General features: G+C 56.2%; 4 protein-coding genes across 4 annotated transcripts; 3 read left to right on the top strand and 1 right to left on the bottom strand.

Annotated features, from left to right (window-relative positions):
- Positions 1-81: 81 nt before the first annotated feature.
- On the top strand, positions 82-1925 carry EsH8_III_001028 (major facilitator superfamily domain-containing protein; the record flags this gene model as incomplete). The annotated part of the gene is made up of 4 exons (XM_083262753.1): positions 82-1143; positions 1193-1251; positions 1306-1553; positions 1630-1925. 4 exons carry the CDS (start codon positions 82-84, stop codon positions 1923-1925), a joined length of 1665 nt encoding a protein of 554 aa, XP_083123240.1.
- A 4963-nt stretch (positions 1926-6888) lies between these two features.
- On the top strand, positions 6889-7904 carry EsH8_III_001027 (uncharacterized protein; the record flags this gene model as incomplete). The annotated part of the gene is made up of 3 exons (XM_083262752.1): positions 6889-7018; positions 7188-7727; positions 7792-7904. 3 exons carry the CDS (start codon positions 6889-6891, stop codon positions 7902-7904), a joined length of 783 nt encoding a protein of 260 aa, XP_083123239.1.
- Positions 7905-10824: 2920 nt separating this feature from the next.
- EsH8_III_001026 (H(+)-transporting V0 sector ATPase subunit c') lies at positions 10825-11716 on the bottom strand (the record flags this gene model as incomplete). The annotated part of the gene is made up of 6 exons (XM_083262751.1): positions 10825-10867; positions 10934-11104; positions 11186-11301; positions 11358-11440; positions 11526-11556; positions 11666-11716. The coding sequence occupies 6 exons, from the start codon at positions 11714-11716 to the stop codon at positions 10825-10827; spliced, it is 495 nt and encodes a 164-aa protein (XP_083123238.1).
- A 2122-nt stretch (positions 11717-13838) lies between these two features.
- On the top strand, positions 13839-17590 carry EsH8_III_001025 (CNH domain-containing protein; the record flags this gene model as incomplete). The annotated part of the gene is made up of 2 exons (XM_083262750.1): positions 13839-17450; positions 17501-17590. 2 exons carry the CDS (start codon positions 13839-13841, stop codon positions 17588-17590), a joined length of 3702 nt encoding a protein of 1233 aa, XP_083123237.1.
- Positions 17591-19037: the final 1447 nt, after the last annotated feature.

Raw genomic sequence — 19037 nt, 5'->3', positions numbered from 1 at the left:
TTCAACTCTTGCAACACCGTGTAACAACTATCCACGAAGTTGAACCGTCTACGTCTTAGTTTCACTTCTTGACGCTGCATCATGCACTTCGCTCTGAAAGAAGCTATGCCAGAGGCGTTACTGGTCCATGGCGCTGCGACCCATCCAGCATCTAGCATAGAGATGCTTCCGATACAGCCGTCGGCAAGTGCATCCAAAAACGGCTCATTCAAGCAGATGCTCGATGATCCCTCAAACGGCGAATGCCTTCCAGTCCCGATGACAGAAGCAGAGAATCCAAGAGAGTCTCCCTCGCGGAATGTATCCAAGGCCAAGGGCGCCACGGTCATCATCACTCTCGCGGGGATCAACTTCCTCAACACCATGGGCTCGGGCATCCTCATCGCTGCCCTGCCGCGCATCGCAGAAGACGTCGGCCTCGACGAGAGCCTGATCCTGTGGCCGGCCGCCGTCTACAACCTCGCAGCGGGATGCCTGCTCCTTATCTTCGGGGCAGTCGCTGATGTCGTCGGGGCCAAGCTGATGTGGGTGACGGGCAGCTACCTCTGCGTAGTCTTCACCATCGCGGTTGGCCTGTCCAAGACTGGGATCCAGATCATCCTCTTCCGCACGGCCGCGGGTATCTCCATATCAATGTGTCTCCCTTGCGCCATGTCGTTCATAACGAAGACCTTTCCGAAGGGTCCATGGCGCAACGTCGCGTTCTCGATGAACGGCATCGGTTTTCCGCTTGGATACGCGCTCGGTCTGGTTCTGGGGGGCATCTTCACCGACACTATCGGCTGGCGCTGGGGGTACTACATGATGGCCATCATCAACTTCTGCCTCTCGACGGCGGCCATCTGGTCTCTTCCGTCGGTTTATCAGCAATCAGAGAAGAAATGGACCCGCCGCCTGGCCGAGGACATTGACTGGATTGGGGCCGTCATCATGAGCGCCGCGCTGGGCCTCCTGTTGTATGTGTTGGCAATGACAACGTCGTCGTACACCAATATCGGCGACCCCACAAACATCGCCCTCCTTGTTGTGGCGGTGGGTTTGTTGGTCGTGTTCCCCGTTTGGATGAATTTCCAGGCCAAGAAGGGTCGCCCTGCGCTCATTCCCAACCGCCTGTGGCGGAATGCCTCTTTCACATCGATCTGTGTAAGTTTGGCCAGGACAGGGGGGTATTCGGATTCTAACACGAAGGCAGGTATCCATCTTCCTGTGCTGGGCCTCGCTCAACGCTATCCAGTACTTTGTCATGCTCTAGTCAGTATTTTCCCCTTGCGGCAAGGCCGGAAACGCAGCTGACGCCTTTGATAGTTTCCAAAAAGTCCAGAAAGTCTCTGCACTGCAAAGCTCCCTGCGGTTCCTGCCCCATGTCGTTATGGGCACTGCCGTCAACGTGGCGGCGGCATGGCTCGTTTCGAGGGTCAAGGTGCAGACGCTAGGCGCCGTGTCGGCCATCATAACGGCCATCGCCCCAGTCCTCATGGCCACAGTCGCGATTAATGGAAACTACTGGCTCGCGCCGTTCTGGGCCATGATGCTCTCACCTGTCAATGCCGATGGTACGTCGAAGGCCATGCCCACCCTTCCTCATTAACAAAAAAGCGAACACGATGAACTAACGGTGTGGGAATCTAGCGCTCTTCACGGTCTCGAACCTCATCATCTCCGATGCGTTCCCTGCGGACCTGCAGTCCCTGGCCGGCGGCGTCTTCAGCGAGATCGGGCAAATCGGCAACGCGGTGGGGCTGGCCGTGACGGCGGCCATCGCGGCATCCGTGACCGAGCATTCGGGCATCGACGACGACGGGGAAGGGCGCATGGCGGGCTACCGCGCCGCGTTCTGGACCATCTTCGCCGCCACGCTCGCGGTGCTCGCCATCGTGCTTTTTGGACTCAGGAAGGGCGGCACGGTCGGGAAGAAGGACGAGTGAAGACGGTGCCAAGGTTAGCGTGGTAGTCGGGACTATGGTGCCTCTTCTCGAGGGTGGACCGCCGTTGCCGCCGTCTGTCCTCGGGCTGCAAGTCTCGGCATGAGTCCGAAGACTTTGATGCCCTGCACTCGAATAGCTCAATCGAAACAAGGTTCTCCATCTGGTATCGTACTTGTCGCGAGTAGGAGTGAAGGTTATTTAAGAGAGCCTAGCGGCCTGGGCACTGATGCGCTTAATGCCTGAACAGACACTTGGAGGGACACGTGCATTGGTAGTCAAAATAGGACGTCTGGTTTAGTTTGATGTTGACCCGACCATGGGGTCTGGGTTTCCAACCCATTCGGACGATTTTGAGCTTAACTAAGAATCCGAGCGCACCAGCTTGGGACGGGAGACGACGAGTTGTCTCAAAAAGTCAAAATCGACGGTTCGTGGCCCGTCGGAGCTTGGCCGAAGCATTTCGAACCCCTGCCTCAACCGCCTCCAGTGGCTATGTCATAGGTATTGCGTCTGGGGAGAACGGGCATGGCAAATCCAAAGGCCCCTGGAGAATCCCAGGCCGATCGGTCCCACGATACCTGGGAGGGTTACGGGGTTCGGGGCCGGTTGCCGTGCCGAGTTTCCCTTATAGAACTGGGGAAGTTGACGACATGCTGACATTTTCATGACCACGACGGCTCCTACCCGCCCGGGGTTTTGTGGGAACTGCCGGTTCGAACAGGACGGGTGCCTTTTGACGATCCCTCACATCGCGGGTCGCATATTGCACATCTCCCGCCGTCGGGGAGGGAAAACCAACTGCCAAAACCATTCCTGGAGAGCCGTGTCCTAAAGCGACGCCCCTCCCCTCCCCATTTTGGGGGGATTCCCAAATCGATCGCCCGGCGGTTTTCGTTGTGCTTGGCAAGCCTGCGCAGTGTCGATCTGGCGTTTTCCCTTGCCCTTCCCAGCCGCCGCCTCGGAGAACCTAAAAAAAGATGCGGCATCGTGCTCACTACACACCCTCCTATAATCTCGGCCTTTCTTAAAAGCCAAGAGCAAGAAAAAAAAGGTTGATCAGTTGGAGAGATAATCCGTGTGCATGCAAATGCCGGTTGGCCCCAGACCGTTTCTCATGAAGGGGAGGGGGGAGGGTTGATAATGTCGAGGTGTGTCTTGTGAGAGTGTCTTGTGTCGTGTGCCCATGTGCCACATCGGGCCCTGTGGTTAAGCCACATTTCCACGATCCGCGCAAGTTGGGTTTTGGGCTGCATCTGTTCGACGTAACCCAAGAAATACTCAGGTGTGGCTGCGGGAGGGAGTCGACTCGCATGTTTTCCTCTGTTTTCCTCGTAGGCTTTGTACGCCGTGGCACAAACTTCACATGTTCTAAAATTGTGCGATTTTGGCGACTGGCTGGGAGGCCTCGTTCCTATTGTGCATATGCGAGGGAGTGTCGACCTTTCCCCCACCACGAGTAATCCACCCTGTCCTGCACGACAGCATCATCTAGTTCCACAGACGGAGTTAACCTGAAGCAACGGATGCTATAATAAACGGGACGAGGCCACCACAGTGGAAGTCGTAGGCGGTATGGACCTCTGGGGGGGGAAAGCCTGCCAGCGAGCAAATCAAATGTTTGGTAGAAGCAAGCAAGACAAGCAAGCAGGACTAGTAAGCAGGTTTTGGATGTCGGCCGTAGGGCTGCCGGGTGAGGTTTGGCCGTCATGACGGATAGGCGGGCTAATTATACGCAGCTCCCACCACCCCCAGTTGGCAACATGTCGACCTTTTTTGGTGGTTGGTCTCGCAACCTCCCACACCACGAACCAGCAGTGTGTTTTAGCCGTTTATCTGGTTCGGGTGCGCAACTCCCCCAACCAGGTGCGAGGGTTAGAGACAAGCAAGTGTCCGCCTTCCGGTTGAGTCACCCGCCAGGGCCCGACAGGTCCTGATCACCCGTCCGTCTGAACCTAGTCACTGAAAGTATTGTGTGTCTGTCTTCTTTTTGAGCATCCCAGCTCAGGTTTGGGGGGTTTTGGCTCGGGTTGGCGGCGCCATGGTGGGGTAGCGGCGGGGAATCCGTATCATCCCGAAGCTGGGCAACTGCACACAGCACCTCATTCTACCGCCGTCTCATCACATTCTCGCATGGTGTCGGCGTGGGTTCGCGGGATGGCAGGGTTTGGGGTGTGCGTGTGTGAGGGAGGGAGGGAGGGCCTTGGGCAAGCCAGGCGGTGATGTTGTGATTGCCATGAATGCCATGCACACAGTCCCATGTCCCATCCATGGCTGTTGTGCCGCCTACCGCATCCGTACCAGTTCTTTCTCTCGTCCGTCTAGCGAGGTACATGGTGTTGATAGTACAACCTGGGGGCGGTGGACTTTATCATAGCTCCCTCGATCCCTGCTCGATTCCCAGATGGCTGGCGTGTGGATTGACCCGAGCTGCAACCCCCTCCCCGCTACTTATCGCGCTCATCCAGTGTGCTCTTTGCGAACGAGAGGTACGTATACGAAGACAGCAGGATAGGAGAGGAGAGGAGTGCGGATACATGACCACACACCGCACTGCATACATTGTACATTGTAGTACGTCGACGGGACCCACAAAAATGGGGTCCCCTCCATGGGCCGGTGTCTCCCCCGCCAAGACTCCCAAAAGCACCTCAGCATGCATCGACTGGCTGGGAGGGAACGCAACGCGAAGGAAACAAAGCGGCCGTGGACAGGTGTCTCCAAGATGCGCACCTACTACGGTATGCCATGTACATGGTAGGCCTCTCATCCTGTCGTCCAAACCCCAGCACACCAACAGCTGCAGCCGTGCAAAGAGCCCTACGTCCAAGCTGCGGCCTAGGTATTGCAGAGCACATGACGGCAGCCGGAGTCCAAAGGCTGCCCCCCCTTCGCGCGGGCGTTTGTCCCAAAGCACCTTGGTCCTCGGCGGGCTCGGGGGCCCGTCGGCAACCGGTGGAGACGGGGAGGGCTTCCACGGGCTTTGGGTGACGGCAAGACGGCGCTGGGCTGGACTGGGCTGTGCTGCCGCCAAAGGTTGTCCGGTCCATGTCACTCGCAGCCGACAGAGCCAGACGAGCATGGAAATGGCAGGTTCAAGTGGACCTGCAGCCAGGCAAACCCCGCGCTTGCTGACGCCTTCCCAGGCCCGGGTCCAGGTCCGGGTCCAGGTCCAAAGAGAAAGAGAGCTCCAGTTGACACTTGCTTCTTACTTCTTCCCGTCTTTTTCCCTAATTGCCATGTACTCCTTCGCACCACATCATCGCATCCACACATCGGACACGTCCAACTCTGTTAGCTGGTACCTGCGCAGGAACATGACATGCAGGCCTTAGCTGGTCAACTTCTTTCTGTTGTCTCTCTTTCTGTCTGATGATAATTCCCTCTCTCTAGAACTCTATGTCTCCCCTTTTGCAAGGAGGCGCTTCCTCCACCTCCACCTCCACCTCAACCAACCTCGGGTCAATGTTCAGTCCATACTCCCCTCTGTTGGTTGGTTCCCTCCCACGCCTTGCCTGAGAGTCTCGGCCCTTTCCTTCTGTCGCAGGGCAGAGGCGTCGTGCCCGCCATCCTTCAGGGCTCATGGAATATGGCCCATGCATTGTTCCTGTCGCTCACTCTGGCTCTGGCCAGCCTGAGCCATATCGGAATCCTACTCCTCTTGCCCGTATGCGTCCTATCCCATCCCCCCCAACTCATGCCCATTTCATCCATGTGTCCTCCACTCAGCCCACGCCCCCCAGAGTCCGCAATGGGGCATTTCCCTGGCTAAGCGGGCATATGCTCCATCGTCGTCAGCCAATGCTGGGCACCGGCACGTTTGCGCCAGGAACACGATACCCTGGGGACCACTTCCCTCTGGCCGCCCCAGCCCGCAAATGCCATGGCGACGCTGGTGCTGGTGCCACTGCTGATGCCGGTGCCGATGCTGTTTCCATTCTTCTCCAGTCTTTTCAAGTCTACAAACCTCTGTGGGAAAAACACAACACCGGGCTACACACATGGCCGCTTGGGACCTGAACCTTGTGTGTTTCCCTCCTCGTCGGCTCTGGACCTCCCTATCCTGATCTAGTATAAGGGGACCATCCACGCCCGACCTGCATGCTATCCGTCCTCCTCTGCTTGTCCCTTCCACTGCCTCGACCCCTCACCCCTCCCTCTGCATCTCAAAGAGGAAAACGATACATCTGACCTGCGTCGTCCTGCCCTGCCTTGCCCTGCCTTACCACCGAACAGCGTACAGCATAGAAGCCATCCTGTACCCTGCTTCCGGCTGGGCTTGTTCTGCTGTCGTTCTAGTCCCTCTCTCACGTGTCCTGCACCTTTCATCTCGTCCGCCTTGGCAAAGTCCCGTCCCTCCCAGCATTCTACTCAGAGATACATACGACGAGGCTCGTAGCTCCGCTACTGCTGCGCCAAGCTCCAACCTTCCACACACCCACCCCTCTGTCGCGCACACCACACCCACGGCACCAAGGGGGCACCCACCATTCGGGCAGAAGTATCCCAGTTCCCGCCGGCTCGGACTGGACTGCAGCCATCTCTGGGCTGCTTTATCCGTGGGCGGCGTCCACCTCGTCTCTCGCGCTTCGTGCGTGACCGACTTCTTATTCCTCTTCCTGACCTCCTTGTCTTAGAACTTGGGTCTCGGCAGACGTCGTTCTCATCCTACGCGCTCGTTTCCCAGCCTGCTCCGCGACCTAGCTCTCGCGCTGTGCTCCAAGAATAATATATACCTTAGGGCATACACTTGGTCTAGAGACCGCCGCTTGCTCTGCCTGCTGCGTTCTTGTCGAGCTGCGCTTGCGCCGTTGTTTCTGAAAGGGCCTGCATCTCCCTCCGCAACCAGATGGTCGTCGTTTTCCCTTCCAACTTTCGCATCCTACCTTCAACTGGCTACTCCTAGAACCACAAGACCCAGCCTACCGTCTCGCACCATATCTCGCAGAGAAACAACATAGCCAAAATGGCCGCCGCCGTGACCGAGCACCCGCGTTTCTTCCCCACGCGCACCGACCCGATGACTGCCGATGACTTCGACACGGCCTCTATCCGCTCAGCTGCGCCATCATTCCGCTCCGCCGCCCCGTCTTACTGTAAGTTGGTTCTTGTCACGAGAGCGCCGTGTGGGAGGTTGTAGAGGCAGCCGAATATCCTCACTTGAGGTGGCCCTGGCGCCTGATTTGTCCAAGCTTCACCGACACTATTTTCGTCCAAGTCACCCAAACAAGAATGCCCGAGCTAACGGAAGGATAAACACGACAGTCTCAGATGCGCCTTCATACCACTCGACCGTGCCAAACCCTGAACCTATTCCACCCTACTCCCCACCTGCCAACAACAACAGCAGCAGCAGCAACAACAGGACCGCCGCCACCGGATCCACTCAGTACCCGACTTCCCTGCTCCCTGCTGCCCCGGCCGTAAGCCGCTCCGGCAACTCGACGCCCCAGCCCCACCGTACCACCGGCTTGCCTCCGATCCCACCAGCGGCGGCCGTGGTGCCGCGACTCGACCAGTTCCGCATCCCGACCTGGTCCACCGTGCACACAAACCCGACCCTCAACAATGTTGCCAGAAGGCGCATGAACCAGGGTGCCGACCCCGTTGCACACCTTCGTCGCTTCATGTCTGAGCGCATGGCTGAGGAGGAGGCCGCTCAACGGGCAAGAGACTTCCGACCGCTCGAGGACCCCTACCTGGTCGGAGAGGAGGCCGCCGCAAACGCCCGCCGGGAGAGGCTTGCACGTGAGTCGGGCGAGGAGATCCTTTGGGACGAGGACCGCCGCTGGAACCGATTTCTTGGTAGGTTTTGTTCCCTTCTGCCCACAAAACATCCAGGGGCAAGAAATGCTAACCATCTTTGCAGCACAAATGCAGACTTGGGAAGATCGCGATCGCAGCTGGAGGAACTTGCGCCAACCCCCCGCGACGGGACAGCGCAAGAAGCTGAGCCGTCGCCTTGCGGGACGTCTCTGGTAGACAGAACACCGCTGCACTCGCGCTTTTTATGATATGACTGGAAAACAAGGACCCGTCATGCATTGGGAAAAAGGAGTAACTGGGTCAGATCTTTGTTTCGCCCATCGTTCATTCATCGGCGTCTCGATTTAGAGCATTTGAAGCCGATGATCCCTCCTCAACAGGAGATGATTTTCATCATGGGGGCTCTTATCAGGGGGTAACGGGCATGGCAGTTCTTTGACGCATGGGATGCCTCCAGACTATTTGCGTCTGGATTTCTTTTCTGTAGCCATATTCTAGGGTGGATTCTGGACACTTTTGGCATCTCACAGGGTTAGATGCATCTGAAGCCGGACGACCTGCCTTCGTCTTGCTCTATTCACTTCTCCGTTTCAACAGTAGGGAAGGACGCGGGGTCTCTGAACCGCCCGGGGGAAGTTATATGAACCAAACCGAAATTGAAGAGCAAAATTGATCAAACAACTTGTATGATTCCTGTGCTACTGAATTGCACTGTTTGGGGCGTTACCCATGCGAGTTGGCGAGGGGGCCTATGACGGCTAGACGGCAACTGTATATTGCTTGGCTTTCCTTGGTGTTTTTTTTATTTGCCGGTCCGGTTCTCTTTTGGGGAGTAGACACGCAAGCCGCACACGTAAGACGGCGTTGTAAGTTAGGGAGGCGGATGGCATTGTCAGGCAAAGGCCTTTGGTGTGGTGGGGGGGGATGCATGGCATATTGTGGTTGCACCGAGGACTCAGCCGTTCGCTTCTCGTGGGAGAAGGAGGAGAGAAGTATTGTGCCATCAACCTTCCTGGACGAGTCCTTGTTATATATGTGCCTCGAGGCGATATGGTTTTGTTCAGGAGGATATTGTAGCTGTAATCGACTTCGTGGAGTACGCTGCTTCGACGCCGAGTCTTGACTTGAGCGCAGAGGTATAATTGATTGTTGCAGCGAAGCCAGCAGCAACCAACTCTATTCACATTCACATCCTCGTCCGCTCTGTCGAAACAGATCGAAAAGGGTTATATGGCAACACTGCCTTCAAGTACCCAACTCCCAACCACCCCCGAATATCCGGACTGTACCTACGTAAAATGAACTCGCCTGGCTATGAGCCAGGCTGAGAATGGGTACGGTGAAATTCAATCATGGCTTGTAAGTTGAGTGCGGCGAGAGGGATAAAGGTGATCGTCAGTCGCTTCCCGCTTAGGGGTAAACTGACTCTGAGAGTTCCAGTGTCGTTGGTAGTTGTCAGCCGCTATCAGTAGCAGTCAACCCGGTGGGAGGGCAGAACCATCCACCGTGCAAACGTGTCTACCCTGGCGCTCTCTTTCTTTTGGTGTTACTGATACCATCCGCCGTCGATTTCATACATGTTCTAGCTCAGGTGAGCCTCCGGCGAAGTTGACTTTTCTGAGGACCTTGACTTCCTAGCCCCCCCGCCCACCGTCGTGGCAGAGTCATCGGTTTATTGCTGCAAGTCTCATCTTGGAGGGCACCCGTTGTCCATGTAGACGGCACCCACGTCGTCTCCAAGGACGAAAATGCCGCGAGAGAGATCACGGAAACCGGCAACGGCTTGGTCCCGACTCCTTTAAGATGCTCAGAAAGGGGGCCAACGGCTACATACCTACGAGTACAGCTTTGACGCTCTATAGCCTTTGGACCAGGGCCGGTGGTCGTTCCAAGATACCGTTTGATTCCAACCCGGATAGACTCGGGAGAGAGGGTTTAAGAAGCTGTGCTCCTCGGCTCTGTTTACATAGACAGCGTCACCTCAGGCTATAATAAGGAAGACCGAGCCCGAAGCTTGTCAACTCAACAGTCAGCACATGTATATATAGGGGGGGGGGCAATGAGTTATTCGGGCACAGGTGCGCTTGAACTCGACCTGAAAGACATTCTATGTATGCCACGCCTGTGATATCCCAACCCTAAGGACGAAGAGAGAGAGGGCACTCGACACCGTGGAAAAATTGCGGCCCTCCTCCTTCTTCCTCACTCTCACATCCCGACCGCACGAGAAAATACCTTGCCCACCTCAACAATGACGAAGACAGAACAACAACCGTTGACAGCCCCCGGGGAAACGAACGCAGGCGCGCCGTATCGCTGGATTGGCGAGGGAGCAAGACAGGTTTATTAATAGCAAGCCCCCATGCCTCGCCCGCCGGGGAAATGGGCGCAAGTAATATAAAGTAAAATAAAAAAGGCGAACCCGCGGAGCGGCTCCCTGGCTGGCCCGCCTTCCTCGAGCCCGCCGTGGCGCGCGACCGCCTCTGGTCCCCCCGGCATGAGACAACATGTCTCGAGCGCACTGGCGACAAAAATAACAAGATTGGGCATCCGTGACGGGGTCCACGGGCTTCATTCCTCGTCGCTTTTGCTTCGCTCCGCTCGTCCTCAGCAAATCGGGAGGAATTCGGCAGCGAGCTGACATAATTGGCCCGCGTGGCCGAAATCGTCTCGTGGATAGGGCACGCCAATCTAACATCACTTCCCCGTCCAGAGGGACCAGCACGCAACTTGGCTTGGCAGCAATCTGGCTTTTCCGGCGTCGGCGGGAGCCTCCCCAGCCGGTCCCTCAGTGTTGGGTTCTTCAAGAGGCCTATTCACGTGTCAAGTGGGCGGGCGATGGACTGTTTCGACAAATTTCAAAGATACTGGACCCGGATGCTTATCATACCTCCCGCTCCTCCCAAAACTCTCTTCTAGCCCGTCACACATAAAATCTACACGAGGGTCCTGATATAACGCCGTGCCATATGCAGGTTTGGACCGGAAACCACCCATGCACCCTCTCTTTTGATGTTTCTCTTCAACCTGACGTCCGGCGGTTCCCTGGCTTAAATGTACAGTGGTTTCGTTGAAGGGCGTGGCTAAGTTGTTATAATGTTTACCATTTGGATTTTTCGAGGGATCGGGGGAGCGTTTAGCCCTTGGACTTGGTGTTCAGGATCAGGGCGACGATAAGGCTTGGCATGCTGTTAGCTTCATAATCTAACGATGGCGGAGGGGCGGCCTCGTCGAGCGGAACATACCCGTAGAGACCCAGGACTTCGCCGAAAATGAGGATCAGAACCATGCCGACGAAGATGCGCGACTGCTCCATGTACGAGCGCACACCCTTGTCACCAACGATGCCAATCGTGTAGCCGGCGGCGAGGCCGGTAAAGCCGACGGACAGACCGCAGGCAAGGTGCATGAAGCCGCTATTTCAAAAGTCAGCAGGAGTGATCCTTCGCTACTACCATGCGCCGTGAGGGCGGTGCGCGTGGGGCGGGGGAACCGACTTGAACAAGCTGTAGTTGCTTCCAGCACCCGGCGGCGTCAAATCTTGGGCGATGAGGACGGCGATAACGAGGGAGTAGACGGCAATGATACCGGACATGACGACCGGAATCAGACACTGCACAAGTATTAGAGGGCGTTCTTCGATCGGGCGGGAGTATCGGGGGAGCGTGCCTTCATGATGAGGTCTGGTCTAAATGTTCCCACACCAGCGATACCGATGCCCGCCTTCGCGGTGCCGTATGCGGCGCCGATGCCTGTTGACCAACGTCTTGGTTAGCATACCGTCCAGCGTTCGTCGCGTCGGGGAGCGGAGCAGCTAGGCGACGTAGTTGAACGTACATCCGAAGATCATGGCAGCCGCAATGCCGGCCTGGATTGGTAAAATGTTAGCACAAGGCCGTCCCGTCGATGTCATAGCTAGCTAGCGTAGCTTGCTTCGTCTTGAAGCCGACGTTGCGTCGAAGGGGGCGAGAGCTTACCATTCCGATGAATGGCGCGAACTTTGGGGCGAGGACGGAGTCTTCGGCCATGGTGGGCAGAGAGCTATGGTCGGTCTCAATATGGTGGATGAGCGGTGATGGCCGACGGAGGGGGAGGGATTGTCGTGTCGAGGATCCCGCGATGTATGGCGACTGCTTCCTGGATCCAGGACCTTGGAGCTTGGTGACGGTGACGAGGTCCAATCAGGACTGCAACCTGGACAGGCTGAGAAACCCGTGACGCGGCAGAACACCGGGCCGAAGCACCAGCCCCATCCAACGGTGTGTTTGTGTGGCTGGTGCGGCAACCCTTAGTGCGGGCAGTGACAACTGAGTACATGGGCATAGCCCATGTGCGGCGCCAGGGTGGTCCGTGTGACGGGGATTTCCTTATCGGTGTATCGTCTTATCGCGGCGCATCGCCAGAGGAGCGGGTATCCCTGATTTTCCGCCAACTTTTGGCCCCCGGCCTCCCTTTTGGACCACAGCTCGCATTCACAATTGCATCTCGTGGTTGGCTTTCTCCGGGTCTTAGCAGATGGAGGGGGGACGGGACGTGCCTGCCTTGGCGCAATGAATGCCACTTACCTTCTTCTTGTTGCGCCTATCCAGCACCCGCTCGTCTGGTTGGGCAAGCAGATTTAAGGCCGGACGGTCTCATTACTCAACGGTCCCCGATACGAAGGCCAGTCAATTCCTCGAGGCGCGACCAGAGACAGGCCGGGGCCTCGTTACTTTGTTGACCGCCGTGCATGAGAGCTCCATATCTTCCGGCAGTCACGCTGCCCACCTCACGTAGGATAGATTCCAGTCTAACCCCTGCTTCCTGGCATCTTTCATAATCACGAGCACACCACCTGTGTTATTCTTGGATCTTGATGTCAGTCAGTCACCCAGACTGGAGAATGAATGCCCAGGTCGGGCGACTCAACACCTGCAATGTTAAGGCAGAGAGAGAGACAGGCGTTACGGTGGTAGGGGGGCCGGGTGGGTCAGGCCAAGTCCTCGCTCTAAAGCCTAGCGCCTAGCGCCCCAGTGGATCGTCAAACTTGCACCCTTTGAGGGCCTCCGTCTTTATTTGCCATTCATTGGTTTGGCCGATTTGACTGACTGGATGCCCTTCCTTGCACAGGCACTTGGCGTGCGCCAGACTGCTCTCTGTCCACTGTAGTGTATGCACGATTGACTTGCGCTCATGCGTTGCTGCTGCCACCGCTACCGCTACTGCTACGCTGCCGCACCTTCTAGCCTGGGGGTGCCTGGTGTACTGAGCAGGAGGAGAAGCAGGAGAAGGAGGGGGCCATTGCACCCTGCGCAGAGGGAAACCGGTGCACTCGCTGACTGACAAAGACAGAGTTGGCTGGCCCACTGTCAGCGGCATCGTATCCCGTCCATCGAGAACTGTCCCATGCCGTCCTATCGACATACCTATCCCCCCGGCTTTCGACGCCAACCCCAACTCACTCTCAGACCCGGCCACTCTAGCCCAATACCGATGACTTAGCAGCACGGCCAACACCGACACTGACACCCTCCTCCACCACCACCATCATCCTGTGCCTTTTACCCGCAGGAATCGTCGCCCGCCAGCACCCAGTTACTCAACATTGCTATCGCTGCGCTGCCTCCCCGACGCTCCTTTTGCAGCATTCGAAATTGTCAGATTCTGCGCCGCATCGTCTCTCACCCCTTGCTTCCTCGTATTCTTCGCCCATTCCTCGCTCACCCGGGCCAGGGTCCTGTGTCAAATCGCAGGCCCATAACGTCACCCGGCCCATCCTGGAAAGGAGACGGAGAATAGAACGAAGGGGAAACGAATAGCAACCAACACCACCACCACCACCGGGAGAAAAAAAAAAAAGAACCTCGTCAGCCCGGGCACCGTCATTTCGATAAATCCTCAATCGTCAGCGCGACACCCCTCTCTTCTAAATCGCCAATTGTGTCCCTCGGAGCGGCTGGGTTGGTTCTGTGCCTCCTCACCACAAGGCAGTCGGCGGCCGTTGAGGCCTCTCACGTTGTTAGTGCTGCACCTCTCTTTCGACTTTCTGTACCACATTTTTCTCCACCTTGGCACACTCACCATCTCTCCCCTTTAAACCAACCGTCAACGCACGACCAAAAGCTGATAAGGGCCTCGCTCCCAGATCCAGCCCCATCCATCTCTCCCATCATGGCCGATTACCACGGCGATCCGAGGGGTCATTCGTCCAACTACCAGCGCGATGCTGCCTTCTCCAACATTTTCGGTGCCGCTCCCCCGCCGGGACGCTCTCAGACGATGACTTCCTCCTCGATGCCTCCTCAGATGATGCCGCAACAGGGCAGGACACATACAATGTCATCCTCGTCCGTCCAGTCCATGCAGCGACAACCGCCACCGAGGGCACCTCCGGGCTCCTACATGGATCGCGACCCGGGCTCTCCGAGAGGCGCCGCTTCCCAGCCGAATGGGTACCCGGCGCAGCGGTCTGCGTCTGGCGGTTATCAAGTGCCCAACCCCCAGGCGCAGTACATGCAGCACCAGCAACAAGCCCGCCGCCCATATGGAGGACCTGCCGGGCCCGCTCCCCAGCGTGATGTCAGGGGGCCACCGCCGCCTCAAGCCCAATACGGCCCGCCAAGGACTGCTGCACAGAGATTCTACCAAGGAGGAGGAGGAGGCGCCCCAGGGCCGGCTATGAATAACGATCCCTATCGCTCACAGTCTCTTGCTTCCGCCCCGAGACCGAACCTCTACCAGCCCCCTCCCAGCGCCTACGGCTCGCAACCGAACCATCAAGCCCCAGCCAATGCCTTCCGCCATGCTCCGTACAATCCGAGTTCGTCCAGAACCACGGCGCAGGGAAGAGTCGTCCCCGAACGCCACGACGATCGAGCCATGTCGATGACGGGATATCACCCTCAGGACCGGGAAACGCACCAATACCAAAACTCGCACCAGACAATGAGTGGCCGAGTGATCCCGAACAGAAGGGCCCCCGTGGAGTTGCCAGCCACCAATGGGAGCTTTGGGGGAGGTTACACATCAGTTCCAGGATCCCAGACGAGGACGACGAGCATGGCTTCCTCGAATGGAGACTCGGGCGCCCAGAGAACCATGTCGATGGCATCCACCATAGCACCGACGATAACACCTTCGGAAAGCGACGCTGCGACACTGGCACATAGGCCCTCCATGAGCAAGTCCATCGACGGCGAAAGGCCACCAACTGGCAAGATCCGACCCCCCCTTGTGTATCCCGCGCTGCTGTCGAGGGTCGCCGACTGCTTCAGACAGAAGATCATCACGGGCGACAGGACGAAGAACGAGCTTACGTACAAGAACGCATTTAGCGGTGCCGAGGCTGTCGATGTGCTGTCGTACATTATTAGAACGACGGACAGGAATCTGGCGCTGCTGTTGGGACGAGCCCTCGATGCACAAAAGTTTTTCCACGATGTCACCTACGAACACCGCTTGCGAGATTCGACGTCCGAAATGTACCAGTTCCGAGAGACGCTCATGGAAGAACCCGAAGACAAGCCCGCCGTTGACGGTGTCTTCGTTCTTCTCTCGGAATGTTACTCCCCGACATGCACGCGAGACCAGCTCTGCTACTCCATTGCGTGCCCTCGTAGACTGGAGCAGGTGTCCCGGTTGAACCTGAAGATCCAGCCCGGCCTGAAGAAGGAGTCTGATACCGTCGCGAACGAGGACGATGCCGACCAGACCGACGAGCAAAAACTGTGGATCAACTCCGTGCCAAAAGAAGTGGCCGACAGTATCGGTGACAGGGAGAAGAAGAGACAGGAGGTCATTTCAGAAATCTGCTACACCGAGAGAGATTTTGTCAAGGACTTGGAATACCTCCGCGACTTTTGGATCCTGCCCCTGCGGTCCAAGGCATCTCCGATTCCTAGCAACAAGAGGGAAAAGGTTGTCAAAGCAATCTTTAGCAACATTGTCGACCACCCTAGTCTTCATGCGGTGAGCTCGCGGTTCGCCAAGTCGTTGACGGATCGACAGCAGAAGAACCCGGTTGTTGGTAACATTGGCGACATATTCGCAGAGTGGGTGCCTCAGTTCGAGCCATTTATTTGGTATGGTTCTAGGCAATTAGAGGCCAAGTTCGAATTTGAGAACGAACGGTCAGCAAACCCGTACTTCGCCAAGTTTGTGGACGAGATTGAGCGGAGGAAAGAGTCGCGAAAGCTGGAGCTCAACGGTTACCTTACCAAGCCGACGACCCGTTTAGCCCGTTACCCGCTTCTGCTGGAGAATGTGCTCAAGTACACGGAGGACGGCAACTCCGACAAGGAAGATATTCCAAAGGTGCTCAAGTTGATTCGTGACCTCCTGACCAGAGTCAACGCCGAATCAGGAAAGGCCGAGAACAGGTTCAACCTCAGACGATTGCATGAGCAACTGCGCTTCCGGCCGAACGAACGAGTGGATCTGAGGTTGACGGAGGAGAATCGAGAACTGGTGTTCAAGAGCCAGTTGAAGAAGACGCCGCAAGATGCGTCCGAGATCACAGCTTTCTTGTTCGACCACGCGGTTCTCCTAGTGAGGATCAAGCAAGCTGGCAAGGGCGAAGAAATCAAAGCGTACAGAAGGCCGATTCCCTTGGAACTTCTTGCAATTCGGGAAATGGAGGAGGTTATTCCCTCTGCAGGTGCCATGAAACGATCATCTTCAAGCTTGCTCCCACAATTACGAACCAACACGAACGAGAGTAAGAAGGGCGAGGGCTGGCCGATTACGTTTAGGCACTTGGGCAAGGCCGGGTACGAACTGACGCTCTATGCGTCAAACCAGGCTGCACGTAAGAAGTGGCTCGAGTTCATCGACAGCGCCCAACAACGGCTGCGGGCCCGTGCCGACTTCTTCAACACCAGTGGCCTCTCCGCGGGATTCTTTGTTGGTACCAACCGGGTCAACTGCGTCACGCCATACGACGGCGGGCGCAAGCTGCTGTATGGCACAGACAATGGCATTTATCTTTCCGACCGCAAGTCCAAGGAGGCGATGCCCAAGCGTGTCATCGAAACGACAAGCGTTACCCAGCTCGACGTTCTCGAGGAGTACGGTCTCCTGCTGGTGCTATCTAACAAGGCCCTCTACTCGTATCCCCTTGGAGCGCTCGATCCCAACGAGCCTGCTCTCTCCAGGCGGCCAAAGAAGATCCAAAGCCACTGCAACTTTTTCAAGACAGGTATCTGCCTTGGCAGGCATCTTGTGTGCTGCGTTAAGTCCTCAGCTCTCTCCACCACAATCAAGGTTTATGAGCCCAACGATGCAATGTCCAAGGGCAAGAAGCAAAAGGGCTTTGGCAAGATGTTTGCTGGGCAAGACGAGCTCAAGCCGTTCAAGGAATTTTACATCCCCACTGAATCATCTTCCGTGCACTTCCTCAAGTCTAAGCTGTGTGTCGCATGCGCCCGCGGTTTCGAGGTCGTGTCGCTCGAGACCCTCGAGACCCAGTCGTTGCTCGACCAGGCAGACACGAGTCTTGACTTTGTCGCGCGCAAGGAGAACGTCAAGCCGATCCACATCGAGCGTCTGAACGGCGAGTTTCTGCTCAACTACTCCGAATTCTCGTTCTTCGTCAACCGTAACGGTTGGCGCGCGAGACCGGAATGGCGCATCGACTGGGAGGGAACACCACAGAGCTTTGCTCTCAGCTACCCGTGGATCTTGGCATTTGAGCAAAACTTTATCGAGCTCAGAAACATCGAGAATGGTGCTGTGCATATTGTGCCGCACAAGAACATTCGGATGCTGCACAGCAGCACGCACGAGGTAATTCCGTCCGTCCGTCACATGAGTGACCCATTACTTATGCTTTACAGATCATTTTTGCATACGAAGACGAAAAGGGAGAGGACGTCGTCGAAGCCATTGACTTTTGGAAGAGCAACAGAAGATCCGAAATTCCTTGATTCAGCTCCGCGACGCCATTTTGATTCACCCGTCCCTCAGGGGAAAACATGTTTGATTAAAGGTCGATACCAGAGTGATTTGACTCAACGAATTCTTTTGCAGCCTTGTCGCCGGCAGCTCTTTTACGGTGTGGAGGGCCGTGTTTCGCCAATCGCGCGTCAGATCCTGGGGACGACGATGTGGGAGGGGAGGTTTCTTTCAGAGGGGATGACGGCAACTTCATTTTTCCATCGACCCATGGTTCTATTTTGCATTGTTCTGTCTAGTTGGATGAGGCTTCTTACTCGATTGGAACAGAGACCCTTTCATATCCATGGGCTGGGTCGTGGAAGCGGGAAGGAAAGAGGCCGCTGGGTGGGAGGGGCCAAAAGAGGACGAGAGACACAACAGGAGACGCGGGGTGAGAACAATTTAAAACAGATTGTTCCCATGCAGAGTCTGTTACATGTGCGAGAGTGAGATGGCGAGGGGGTAGAGCCTGGCGTGAGGGTTCCGCGCATCGTCGTTTGAGCTTGGGTTCAAGTTGCATCCTGAGGCGGGGTGATTGGGTTAGTTCAACTCTTCTTAATTGCATGAGCGTGTTGAAATACGAGATTGATATGACCATGGCCTCTGTTCCACCTACGCGACGTGTGCTTGCTGGCCACACTGGCAGGACTGCCTGCCTGCAGGAGGACTAGGAGCGAGAGGTGGTCATTTCAAACCTCGTTGAGAGTTTCGGTCTTGCGCGGTTCTGCCAGCAACTTTCCAGATGCAAGGGGGCATCCAAGTTTTGGACAAGATGAGAGGGATAGAGAGGTCGCTTAAGCGTGATTTCTTTGATGTCTTGCCCTCTATATACTCGATTTTGATATTAACTTGATGGTCTTTCGAACCCAAGCTGGGTGGTTGACTCAGTACATGAGCAACATGCCGGCTGGATAAAATGCCTGGGCTGATGTTTTCATTATGCCCGATATAAATGACTAGGAATTAGGCATCGTCATTTTTGGAGGTGCCATAGAGAGGCGTGAGTGCGTCCTCTTAAATTATGGTGTTTTCGTGTGTGTATCCTGTAGTATCCTGAGATAAGCACTTGAGAGGGGGTGGCTGACGGAAGAAGACATGATGTTGAGGAAATGATCCAACGTCTGGCACTTTGCGTGTCCAGGGGCCATCTTGATTATTTTTCTTATGTCAAAGAGCTCGCCGGTCTTCAGGCGCGGCGGCAAAACCCGTGTTTTTCATTGCCTGTTTGCTCTCCCGGTTGATCGACGAGTTCCCGGGCTGTTTTGAGATTGGTTTGACTGGTTGGAATATCACAACACTAATGAAATAGGGCAGCATCTTTGCAGATACCTGGGTAAAGGATATCTACTAGACTATTGTACTGCATACTGGCACGAAGCAGGTTTCGTGATGGTGGTCTTGTTCTGTTCTCCCCTCTCTCCCTCAGACACCGATGAT

This window comes from Colletotrichum jinshuiense, chromosome 3 (assembly GCF_051148585.1).
Source record: "Colletotrichum jinshuiense chromosome 3, complete sequence".
Taxonomy (NCBI): Eukaryota; Fungi; Ascomycota; class Sordariomycetes; order Glomerellales; family Glomerellaceae; genus Colletotrichum; species Colletotrichum jinshuiense.
The sequence above is the reverse complement of the archived record's forward strand: the minus strand, read 5'-3'. Positions and strand labels throughout refer to the sequence as shown.